This window comes from Oncorhynchus masou, chromosome 16 (genome assembly GCF_036934945.1).
Source record: "Oncorhynchus masou masou isolate Uvic2021 chromosome 16, UVic_Omas_1.1, whole genome shotgun sequence".
In the NCBI taxonomy this organism is placed as follows: Eukaryota; Metazoa; Chordata; class Actinopteri; order Salmoniformes; family Salmonidae; genus Oncorhynchus; species Oncorhynchus masou.
The window spans coordinates 18,094,864-18,107,908 of NC_088227.1; the positions used below are offsets into that span (position 1 = coordinate 18,094,864).

The following is a 13,045-nucleotide window of genomic DNA, read 5'->3' on the forward strand; positions in this document are numbered from 1 at the left end:
TTGTGTTTGATGTGTAGGTGAGGAGCGCTGGAGCTTTGGTAATGTAGTTCCCGTCCCATACTCCCCATCGTGAACTGAACTACCAGTCAAACTGTAAACGACTACAACTCCCAACCTATCACGCACAAATCCAGGAAGTCAGGTTTTTCAAGCCGGTTTCTCCATAGTTGCCAACCTAAAACAGAATGGCAAAGCGGTTTAGATGTGTTGAATGCAATAAGGACGCCCACGAGCTTCACAGAGATTACAGTAATGGGATATTGAAGATAACCATATGTGTGAGTTGACTAGCTGGCTCATGTTGATTTATTGGTTAAGATATTAGCTAGCTAACTGCTGATGCTAGGCTTAGCTAGAAATTAAGCCAAAGGGACCTATGACTGCCAGCTGTGTAACTTAGCTAGCTGGGTTTCTCTGCTGTTTCTATTCAAGTTATGATGCCTGATGATGGATTGCTAGCTGAAATGTATATAGACTTAGTGGTTGGGTCTCTACCCTTATAACAAAGTAAACAGTAAGCTAGCTATTTAGTTTAGCCATAAAAGCTGGAGAAATGTTATTTTTTCTTTAAAAATGTTTTTTAACCTTTATTTAACTAGGCAAGTCAGTGCTTGTGGTCTGTCTCTATTTATTTCAGGGATCCTGCCAAAAGCCTGTAGACAAGTACATTGAATATGATCCCGTCATTATTCTGATTGATGCCATTTTATGCAAAACTCAAGCATTCAGACACATTCTGTTCAACACTACATTGAACGTAAGTACAGTAAGACACTGAAAAAAACTATTCACTAGAGTCAGAGTACAATGCACGCTTTAGACAATGTATGCAGCTTCATCTACATTGCATTGCATTTACTCTGCAGACAGAGGACTCAAGAAATGATGCCATGTCTTGTTGATGGTTTCTTCCACAGATTCACTGGAAGCTGTGTGTGTTTTGCCTGCTGTGTGAGGCCTACCTGAGGTGGTCACAACTTCAGGGATCTGAGCAGAGCAATGACCCTGCAGACATCATTAGATACACCAAGGAATGGGATTTCTATTGCATGTTTGGGGTGGCAGCTCTTGGTGGGTATATAAAGCATGAAAAAAGGACAGTCACATTATTATTATTACTACAACTCATGCATTTCATTAGCAAACATGCATATGACAATGTTAATAGCATTGTTATAACAATGTTTCCAAGTGTAGTGGAAGTGACAAATCCTGCTTTCTTTACACATTGATTCCATACAAATAACAGCCTTCTGATGTTTTGTACTGATTTCATGTTCATTTGTCCACAGAATTGGGTGCGTTTTCTGTCGGAGTGCTGTCCTTCCTGTGGCTGGTTCAGTGGTTGCTTGGCTTTGACTTTGAACTGAGCTTACTGCTGAAAGCCCTCCTGCTGTCCAGCTATGGCAAAGTCCTGCTCATCCCTGCAGTCATATGGGAGCATGACTACTCCCCGCTCTGCTTCAGCCTCATCAAGCTGTTTGTGCTCACGTCCAACTCTCAAGCCATAAGAGGTACGTTAAACAATTCCTCCATCAGTGTTGCAATGCTCCCATTAGTCACTCACATCTAGCTCTAGCTCTATTCTTGACAATTCAGTGAGGGCTTTGGAGGGGAAACTGATTGAAAAGTTCAAATTTTTCATTATTGATACTAGAATATAACCTATTTCATACGTGACATGACCAAAAGTATGTGGACACCTGCTCGTTGAACATCTCATTCCAAAATCATGGGCATTAATATGGAGTTGGTCCCCCCTTTTGCTGCTATAACAGCCTCCTCTTGTCTGGGAATGCTTTCCACTAGATGTGTGAACATTGTCTGCGGGACTTTCTTCCATTCAGCCACAAGAGCATTAGTTAGGTTGGCCACTGATGTTGGGTGATTAGTCCTGGCTCGCAGTCGGCATTCCAATTCATCCCAAAGGTGTTCGATGGTGTTGAGGTCAGGACTCAGTCAAGTTCTTCCACACCAATTTCATCAAACCATTTCTCTATGGACCTCGCATTGTACACGGGGGCATTATCATGCTGTAACAGGAAAGGGCCTTACCCAAACTGTTGCCACAAAGTTGGAAGCACAGAATCGTCTAGAATGTCATTATATGCTGTGGCGTTAAGATTTCCCTTCACTGGAACTAAGGGGCCTAGTCCCAACCATGAAAAACAGCCCCAGACCATTATATCACATCCACCAAACTGTACAATTGGCACTATGCATTGGGGCAGGTAGCATTCCCATGGGGTCCGACAAACCCAGATTCATCCGTCGGACTGCCAGATGGTGAAGCGTGATTCATCACTCCAGAGAACGCATTTCCACTGCTCCATTATCCAATGGCAGCGAGCTTTACACCACTCCAGCCAACACTTGGCATTCTGCATGGTGACACCCCTAATTTGAAGGGGTGTCCACATACTTTTGTATATATATAGTGTACAAAAATCACCATAGATATCACATTTTCAATTAAAGGGTAAATGGACGGCTCACAGGGTATTGATTGGGAGGCTAGGAGCACTAGTGTGCACCAGCAGATGGCAGCTCTTACTCCTAGATTGAATCTATGTTAGAACATGAATTCAGTTGTTCTCTAGAGTCACTAAAATAGGCAGTTTATAAATTGTTCCAAAACTGTCCAAAGCTAATCCATTAATTAACTGGCTTACTCTTGCATTATGCTTTTTTTGTTGTTAAACAATCAGCCGTGCAAGGCAAGCATTTGTCTCTGTGTGCCGCTGTGATTTGTCACATTTCACAGGATAATGGCCTATTGGATTTTTGTATCTGTTTATTGTAGTGATGGGTTATTCAGTTTCCTGACGATAATGATTAAATGGAACTATTTCTGCAATGGATTGGATAAGGTGATTTAATCATTAGACCCTATTTGTATGGGAATTGTTTTACTGGGGTAATGTAACTGTGCGCGAGCACAAAACACCACGTATGTCATTTTAGTCCCGTCCAAATCTGCCGTGTCAGTAATTTTTGGATGGCAGGAGAGTAACAATTCCGGACAGAATAACCTACTGTTTTTTGGTAAACTCCAAAGTCCTCTGATAATACTAGTCCCTTGCGAATAGACATCCCTGTGTTTTGAGAGTAATGTCTGAGTTTGAGCAAGAAAACAATAACTTATTTGATAAATTGAACAAAGTGCTGCACATAGTTTATATATGAACGGCTTACATGTATCAACATTCACAGTGAATGCTTTTATGTACGATGCCTTCAGAAAATATTCAGACCCCTTGACTTTTTCCACATTTTGTTCAGTTACAGCCTTTTCCTAAAATTGATTCAATTGTTTTTTTCCCCTCATCAATCTACACACAATACCCCAATGATAAGCAAAAACAGGTTTTTAGAAATTTTTGCTAATTTATAAAAAATAAACTGAAATATCACATTTAAATAACTATTCAGACTCTTTACTCAGTACTTTGTTGAAGCACCTTTGGCAACGATTACAGCTTTGACTTCTTGGGTATGACGCTACAAGCTTGGCACACCTGTATTTGGGGAGTTTCTCTCATTCTTCTCTGCAGATTCTCTCAAGCTCTATCAGTTTGGATAGGGAGCATTGCGGCACATCTATTTTCAGATCTCTTCAGAGATGTTCGATTGTGTTCAAGTCCGGCCTTTGGCTGGGCCATTCAAGGACATTCAGAGACTTGTCCCGAAGCCACTCCTGTGTTGTCTTGGATGTGTGCTTAGGGTTGTTGTCCTGTTGGAAGGTGAACCTTCGCCCCAGTCTGAGGTCCTGAGCGCCCCAGAGCTCTCTTCATAAAGGATCTCTCTGTCCTTTGCTCCGTTCATCTTTCCCTCGATCCTGACTAGTCTCCTAGTCCCTGCTGCAGAAAAACATTCCTGCAGCATGATGCTGCCACCCATGCTTCACCGTAGGGGTGGTGCCAGGTTTCCTCCAGACGCGATGCTTGGGGTTCAGGCCAAAGAGTTCAATCTTGGTTTCATCAGACCAGAGAATCTTGTTTCTCATGGTCTGAAAGTCTTTAGGTGCCTTTTGGCAAACTCCAAGCAGGCTGTCATGCCTTTTACTGAGGAGGGGCTTCCGTCTGGCCACTCTACCATAAAGGCCTGAATGGTGGAGTGCTGCAGAAATGGTTGTCCTTCTGGAAGGTTCTCCCATCTCCACTGAGAAACTCCAGAGCTCTGTCAGAGTGACCATCAGGTTCTTGGTCACCTCCCTGACCAAGGCCCTTCTCCCCTGATTGCTCAGTTTGGCTGAGCGGCCAGCTCCAGAAAGAGTTTTGGTGGTTCCGAACTTCTTCCATTTAAGAATGATCTGTGCCTCGACACAATCCTGTCTGAGCTCTACGGACAATTCCTTCGACCTCATGGCTTGGTTTTTGCTCTGACAACTGTGGGACCTTTTTATATAGACATGTGTCTGCCTTTCCAAGTCATGTCCAATCTATTGAATTTACCACAGGTGGACTCCAATCAAGTTGTAGAAACATCTCAAGGATGATCAATGGAAATAGGATGCACCTAAGCTCAATTTCGAGTCTCATAGCTCCCGAGTGGCGCAGCGGTCTAAGGCACTGCATCTCAGTGCTAGAGGAATCACTGCAGACCCTGGTTCGATTACAGGCTGTATCACAACCGGCCGTGATTGGGAGTCCCATAGGGCGGCACACAGTTGTCCCAGCGTCGTTAGGGTTTGGCCGGCGTAGGCCGTCATTGTAAATAAGAATTTGTTCTTATCTGGCTGCCTAGTTAAATAAATAAACACAAATACAATTAAAAATAAAATCAGAGCAAAGGGTCTGAATACTTATGTAAATAAGGTATTTCCGGTTTTTATTTGTAATAAATTTGCAAAAATGTCTATAAACCTGTTTTTTCTTTGTCATTATGGGGTTTTGGCATTTAGGACATCTACTGCAGATCGCTAAAATATCCGAATGATTATGTTCACACTGCCTCTCAATTCAAATATTATTGCAACACTATACCAATGATGGATGGTATGGTTTAGAAACTCGGGAACCAAGCTCAAGTTATCAGTGTAGCCCTGTTATGGCCTGGACCTATTGAAATATCTTCACACCTAGAAAAAAAACCTCCAGGTTTCCATCATAACTGTCAATATATTGAAAATAATTAAGAATTACAGGCTGCAGTTTGGAAAATACTAATCCTGTCCGAATCGTCTTCTCGAATAACGGACATTCTGGGGTAATAATTATATAATCAACGTTCTCTAGTAATACAAGTCCCGTGTGAATAGGGCTTTAATCTCATTCGTATAAATGTTTTTCTATTCTATACCAAGTAGGAGTTCAACATGATTCCAAAGATGTTCAGAAGAAGTACTTTTCCTGCATATTGTCATGTTTGTGTCCTTGCAAGACGTGATCATTTTCTCTCCTCTCTTTTCCAGTCATTCTAAGCTGCAGCAGAAGGCTCTCCCTGATGGCTGTGTGTGTGGGTCTGCTGTTAGAAACGTGCGTAGCCCAGGCGTTGCAGACGCTTCCATGGAGCATACAGGACATCCTGCCGCTCCAGTGAGCTGTTTCAGGCCAGTCCTGAAGAACACACTGTTACAATGGCACCTATTACACCCTGGACTAGAGTGGTGAGGAGAGACTGGCAGTGCTGTGTGGAGTGTGCCTTGTGATTTCCACAAGTATTTGGACAGTGACAGTTCTTTGGGGGGGACTGATGTTAAAGGCCCAGTGCAGTGAAAAATTATTTTTTTCCTGTTTTGTATCATATTGTACAACAGCTGAGGAAACTGACACTGTAATAATGTAAACAATTTTATCAGTGTTATTTCCTGATTTGTTTCTGGTTGAAAATAAAAATCTACACATGACCTTCTAAATCAGCAGGTTTGCATGAGCGGGAGCTTTGGCTTGCCTGGTGACATCAGCAGGTGGTAATTGGTTAATAAACCAACAACAAAGAATTCCAAACATTTCTGCCAGTAACAGCTAGTTTTCAGTTTTCTCTTCCCTACTCAGACCACTCTCAGATTGTCCTAGCAAAATTCCTGCTTGAGAAATATTTGTTTGCTAAAAACACTATTTTTGTTAATTTTGATGGAAAACTAATACAGTAAGGTACCTAATTGTTACCCAGAAATTATTTGATAATTGTTATTAAAAAAATAGTTGCATTGGGCCTTTAAAGTTCAGACTGTCGGCTTTAATTTGAGGCCATTTTCATATCAGTTGAACCGTTCAGAAATTACAGAACTTTTTGTACATTGTCCCCCCCATTTTAGGAAACCAAAAGTAATTGGACAAATTCACTTATGTGTATTAAGGTATTCAAAACTTTAGTAATTGTTCCCATATTCCTAGCATGATATGACTAGATCAAGCTTGTGACTCTACGAACTTGTTGGATACATTTGCAGTTTGTTTTGATTGTGTTTCAGATTATTTTGTGCCCAATAGAAATTAATGGTAAATAACGTATTGTCATTTTGGAGTCACTTTTATTGTAAATAAGAATCGAATATGTTTCGGAACAGTTCTACATTATTGTGGATGCTAACATGATTATAGATAATCTTCATCGTAATTAATCGTAAATAATGATGAATGAGAGTTACAGAAGAACAAATATCATACCCCCCAAGACAACCTCTGACCATTACAATAACAGGGCAGGTTAGCATTTTTTTTGGGGGGGGTATGATATTTATGCCTCTAACTTTTTCACTCATCATTATTCACAATTCATTCAGGATGATCTGTAATCATGGTAGCATCCACATTAATGTAGAAGTGTTTAGAAACATATTCTATTGTTATTTGCAATAAAAGAGACTCCAAAATGACACTACATTATTTACCCTTCATTTCTATTGAAGTACAACCAAAACAAACTGCAAATGCATCCAACAAGTTTGTAGAGTCACAAGCTTGATGTAGTTAGCCATTGAGTGCTAGGAATATGGGACCAAATACTAAACTGCTGATACACATATAAGTGAATTTGTCCAAATACATTGGTTCCCTACAAGGGAGGGACTATGTACAAAAGGTGCTGTAATTTTGAAACGGTTCACCCAAAACATTTATAATAATCAAATAAAAAAGCTGATAGTCTACATTAACTGCAATTTAACCTCATAGTCATTGTATCATTCCTAAACCAAAGTGCTGGAGTACAGAGCCAGAACAACAACACGTGTCACTGTCCCAACACTTCTAGGCAAATACTGACACTACGGACCTAACAACCTCTCTGTTGGGATTGGAGTTACTGAGGCCACGGGACATTCCTGAGGCTATTTGTGAAAATATCTACCACTATAGAAAGCCAGGTAGCACATAGTGAATGTATTCTTAATTCCATACAATGCCAAAAACCACAAGCTGTGTATAAGCAAAACCTACTTTGATATGGAACAGGTGTGTGTGTGTGTGTGTTACAGAAATAATTAGCATTGATGGGCTTTACAGTAAACACATTTATTGTCTTAAATTGTTTTGAATTTAAGATGTAAAAAAAAAAGAGCAATATTCTCTTGGTGATCAAGCCTGTATGATTTAAGACTAGGAACTGTGGAATGATAAGCATTTGACACACATGCTCACAGAGGCTGGCTTTATGTGCTAAGGCCCCTTGAGACCATCTAATCGGTTATGTAGTGCATAGCCAGATATCAGTCTGCATATTTCCTGACCAAAGCCAGCTGCTTTGTTGGTATTTCTTAACTGTATAAAGCACATAAATCTGTCCACTGGAAATGCTGTTGTTGTATGCAGACAGAGCCTAAAGTCAGTGTGAATAAAAGTATATTTTTGATAACTCACTGATTTTTTTCCAGCAGGTCTCATTTGTTGTTTCTCTCTTCCTTTTTTTACAGTGATTAAAAAAATACATGTTTCTCATTCCTGCCATAACTCGGGTTCAAATATAATGCCAAGATGCACGGTGTGCTCACAAGTTGTAACAGGACTTTACATTGTTGAGTGAACTTTGCCTTGGAATGTTTTGTTTGGTATCTTTACCCGGATACCTCAACTGGATCTGAGCATCTGTCAGTCTGAATGGTCCAGGATGACAAACAGTCATTGTTTTTAGACCGCACGCCTTGCAAGCAAATGTGGAATGAGAGGAGAGAAGATTTAAAAGGTGTATCCTGAATAAATACAGAGTATCGCTTTTCCCTCTCGCTCTCATCCAACACTTCCCACACTGCCCCTACTCGGATGGTATCGCGCCGTCCCAACCTTCGCTCTCTCTCCCCGCTACTCTCTCCTCTTCCATCCTATCATCTCTTCCCTCTGCTCATACCTTCTCCAACCTATCTCCTGATTCTGCCTCCTCAACCCTCCTCTCTTCCCTTTCTGCATCCTTTGACTCTCTATGTCCCCTATCCTCCAGGCTGGCTCGGTCCTCCCTCCCGTTCCGTGGCTCGACGACTCACTGCGAGCTCACAGAACAGTGCTCCGGGCAGCCGAGCGGAAATGGAGGAAAACTCGCCTCCCTGCGGACCTGGCATCCTTTCACTCCCTCCTCTCTACATTTTCCTCCTCTGTCTCTGCTGCTAAAGCCACTTTCTTCCACTCTAAATTCCAAGCATCTGCCTCTAACCCTAGGAAGCTCTTTGCCACCTTCTCCTCCCTCCTGAATCCTCCTCCTCCCCCCCTCCTCCCTCTCTGCAGATGACTTCGTCAACCATTTTGAAAAGAAGGTCGACGACATCCGATCCTCGTTTGCTAAGTCAAACGACACCGCTGGTTCTGCTCACACTGCCCTACCCTGTGCTCTGACCTCTTTCTCCCCTCTCTCTCCAGATGAAATCTCGCTTCTTGTGACGGCCGGCCGCCCAACAACCTGCCCGCTTGACCCTATCCCCTCCTCTCTTCTCCAGACCATTTCCGGAGACCTTCTCCCTTACCTCACCTCGCTCATCAACTCATCCCTGACCGCTGGCTACGTCCCTTCCGTCTTCAAGAGAGCGAGAGTTGCACCCCTTCTGAAAAAACCTACACTCGATCCCTCCGATGTCAACAACTACAGACCAGTATCCCTTCTTTCTTTTCTCTCCAAAACTCTTGAACGTGCCGTCCTTGGCCAGCTCTCCCGCTATCTCTCTCAGAATGACCTTCTTGATCCAAATCAGTCAGGTTTCAAGACTAGTCATTCAACTGAGACTGCTCTTCTCTGTATCACGGAGGCGCTCCGCACTGCTAAAGCTAACTCTCTCTCCTCTGCTCTCATCCTTCTAGACCTATCGGCTGCCTTCGACACTGTGAACCATCAGATCCTCCTCTCCACCCTCTCCGAGTTGGGCATCTCCGGTGCGGCCCACGCTTGGATTGCGTCCTACCTGACAGGTCGCTCCTACCAGGTGGCGTGGCGAGAATCTGTCTCCTCGCCACGCGCTCTCACCACTGGTGTCCCCCAGGGCTCTGTTCTAGGCCCTCTCCTATTCTCGCTATACACCAAGTCACTTGGCTCTGTCATAACCTCACATGGTCTCTCCTATCATTGCTATGCAGACGACACACAATTAATCTTCTCCTTTCCCCTTCTGATGACCAATCGCATCTCTGCATGTCTGGCAGACATATCAGTGTGGATGACGGATCACCACCTCAAGCTGAACCTCGGCAAGACGGAGCTGCTCTTCCTCCCGGGAAGGACTGCCCGTTCCATGATCTCGCCATCACGGTTGACAACTCCATTGTTTCCTCCTCCCAGAGCGCTAAGAACCTTGGCGTGATCCTGGACAACACCCTGTCGTTCTCAACTAACATCAAGGCGGTGGCCCGTTCCTGTAGGTTCATGCTCTACAACATCCGCAGAGTACGCCCCTGCCTCACACAGGAAGCGGCGCAGGTCCTAATCCAGGCACTTGTCATCTCCCGTCTGGATTACTGCAACTCGCTGTTGGCTGGGCTCCCTGACTGTGCCATTAAACCCCTACAACTCATCCAGAACGCCGCAGCCCGTCTGGTGTTCAACCTTCCCAAGTTCTCTCACGTCACCCCGCTCCTCCGCTCTCTCCACTGGCTTCCAGTTGAAGCTCGCATCCGCTACAAGACCATGGTGCTTGCCTACGGAGCTGTGAGGGGAACGGCACCGCAGTACCTCCAGGCTCTGATCAGGCCCTACACCCAAACAAGGGCACTGCGTTCATCCACCTCTGGCCTGCTCGCCTCCCTACCACTGAGGAAGTACAGTTCCCGCTCAGCCCAGTCAAAACTGTTCGCTGCTCTGGCCCCCCAATGGTGGAACAAACTCCCTCACGACGCCAGGACAGCGGAGTCAATCACCACCTTCCGGAGACACCTGAAACCCCACCTCTTCAAGGAATACCTAGGATAGGATAAAGCAATCCTTCTCACCCCCCCCTTAAATGATTTAGATGCACTATTGTAAAGTGGCTGTTCCACTGATGTCAGAAGGTGAATTCACCAATTTGTAAGTCGCTCTGGATAAGAGCGTCTGCTAAATGACTTAAATGTAAATGTATGTATCGGTATCTTATCCAATCAAAAAGGCATGTCAAGTAGAAGCACTGTAGCCTGCAGTGCTAGAACAGAGACTCATCCCCACATGTTCTCAGGGCACATACTGTTAAAACCAATAAACAGAGATCTCCTGAAGCCTTGCGTGCCGACCCAGCTCAGTGCTTTCAAACGGTGGAAACGTCTTATGAAAGGTTTCAGGTGGTCGCGGGTAATTGTAGATCCATGCTTTGAAAGATTCCACTGCTTGTGAAATTGACCAATGTGCCTTAAGGACATGTCAAAACTGGTTTTAAACCCCTGTAATAATCCTTCCAAATAAAATACACATACCTAGCTCAGTGTTGGTAATTGAGAAAGTCAAAGTGTTCCAGCAAGCTGGTGGGTGAGATTAGCAAGCTTGTAGTGAGTGTTGTACTAGCATTATTCAACCTGAGGGGTATACTACAAAGCAGCATCGAGTGAGCCAGCTATCTTCCCTAAATATTCTGATATATATACAGTGCATTCTGAAAATATTCGGACCCCTTGACTTTTTCCACATTTTGTTATGTTACAGGCTTATTCTAAAATTGATTTTTTTTATCCTCATAAATGTACACACAAAACCCCATAATACATTTACATACAGTTGAAGTTGAATGTTTACATACACTTAGGTTTGAGTCATTAAAACTCATTTTTCAACCACTCCACTAGTTTCTTGTTAACAAACTATTTTTTTGTCAAATCTGTTAGGACATATATGTTGTGCATGACACAAGTCATTTTTCCAACAATTGTTTACAGTCAGATTATTTCACTTATAATTCATTCTATCACAATTCCAGTGGTTCAGAAGATTACATACACTACTATGCCTTTAACAGCTTGGAAAATTCCAGAAAATGATGGCATGGCTTTAGAAGCTTCTGATAGGCTAATTGCCATCATTTTAGTCAGTTGGAGGTGTACCTTTGAGTGTATTTCAAGACCTGCCTTCAAACTCAGTGCCTCTTTGCTTGGCATCATGGAAAATTCAAAAGAAATCAGCCAAGACCTCAGAAAATAAATTGTAGACCTCGACAAGTCTGGTTCATCCTTGGGAGCAATTTCCAAACGCCTGAAGGTACCACGTTCATCTGTACAAACAATAGTACGCAAGTTTAAACACTATGGGTCAACACTGCCGTCATACCGCTCAGGAAGGAGACGCGCTCTGTCTCCTAGAGATGAACCTACCTTGGTGCGAGAAGCGCAAATCAATCCCAGAACAACAGCAAAGGACCTTGTGAAGATGCTGGAGGAAACCGATACAAAAGTATCTATATCCACAGTAAAACGAGTCCCAACATCGACATAACCTGAAAGGCCTCTCTGCAAGGAAGAAGCCACTGCTCCAAAACCACCATAAAAATGCCAGACTACAGTTTGGAACTGCACATAGGGACAAAGATTGTACTTTTTGGCGAAATGTCCTCTGGTCTGATGAAACAAAAATAAAACTGTTTGGCCATAATGACCATTGTTATGTTTGGAGGAAAAAGGGGGATGCTTGCAAGCCGAAGAACACCATCCCAACCGTGAAGCACGGGGGTGGCAGCATCATGTTGTGGGGTTGCTTTGCTGCAGGAGGGACTGGTGCACTTCACAAAATAGATGGCATCATGAGGAAAGAAAATTATGTGGATATATTGAAGCAACATCTCAAGACATCAGTCAGGAAGTTAAAGCGCGTTCGCAATTGGGTCTTCCAAATGGACAATGACCCCAAGCAGACTTCCAATGTTGTGGCAAAATGGCTTAAGGACAACAAAGTCAAGGTATTGGAGTGGCCATCACAAAGCCCTGACCTCAATCCTTTAGAAAATGTGTGGGCAGAACTGAAAAAGCATGTGCGAGCAAGGAGGCCTACAAACCTGACTCATTTTGGCCCATCAGGAGGAATGGGCCAAAATTCACCCAACTTATTGTGGGAAGCTTTTGGAAGGCTACCCTAAACGTTAGTAGTGGTGTCTTTGCAGCAATTCGACCATGAAGGCCTGATTCATGCAGCCTCCTCTGAACTGTTCATGTTGAGGTGTGTCTGTTGCTTGAGCTCTGTGAAGCATTTATTTGGGATGCAATCTGAGGTGCAGATAACTCTAATGAACTTATTCTTTGCAGCAGAGGTAACTCTGGGTCTTCCTTTCCTGTGGCAGTCCTCATGAGAGCCAGTTTCATCATAGTGCTTGATGGTTTTTGCATCTGCACTTGAAGAAACTTTCAAAGTTCTTCAAATTTTCCGGATTGATTGACTTTCATGTCTTAACGTAATAATGGACTGTTGTTTCTCTTTGTCTACTTGAGCTGTTCTTGTCATAATATGGACTTGGTTTTTTACCAAATAGGGCTATCTTCTGTATACCACCCTTACCTTTTTACAACACAACTGATTGGCCCAAACACATTAGGAAGGAAAGAAATTCCACAAAAGGTTGGCTACTTTGAAGAATCTCAAATATAAAATATATTTAGATTTGTTCAACACTTTTTTGGTTACTACATGATACCATATGTGTTATTCCATAGTTTTGATGTCTTCACTATTATTCTAC

General features: G+C 43.1%; 1 protein-coding gene across 1 annotated transcript; it reads left to right on the forward strand.

Annotated features, from left to right (window-relative positions):
- On the forward strand, nucleotides 1-7,801 carry LOC135557585 (protein ARV1-like). The gene is made up of 5 exons (XM_064990997.1): nucleotides 1-278; nucleotides 638-757; nucleotides 918-1,071; nucleotides 1,293-1,514; nucleotides 5,414-7,801. Exons 1-5 carry the CDS (start codon nucleotides 186-188, stop codon nucleotides 5,539-5,541), a joined length of 717 nt encoding a protein of 238 aa, XP_064847069.1. The 5' UTR covers nucleotides 1-185; the 3' UTR covers nucleotides 5,542-7,801.
- The last annotated feature ends 5,244 nt before the right edge of the window (nucleotides 7,802-13,045 follow it).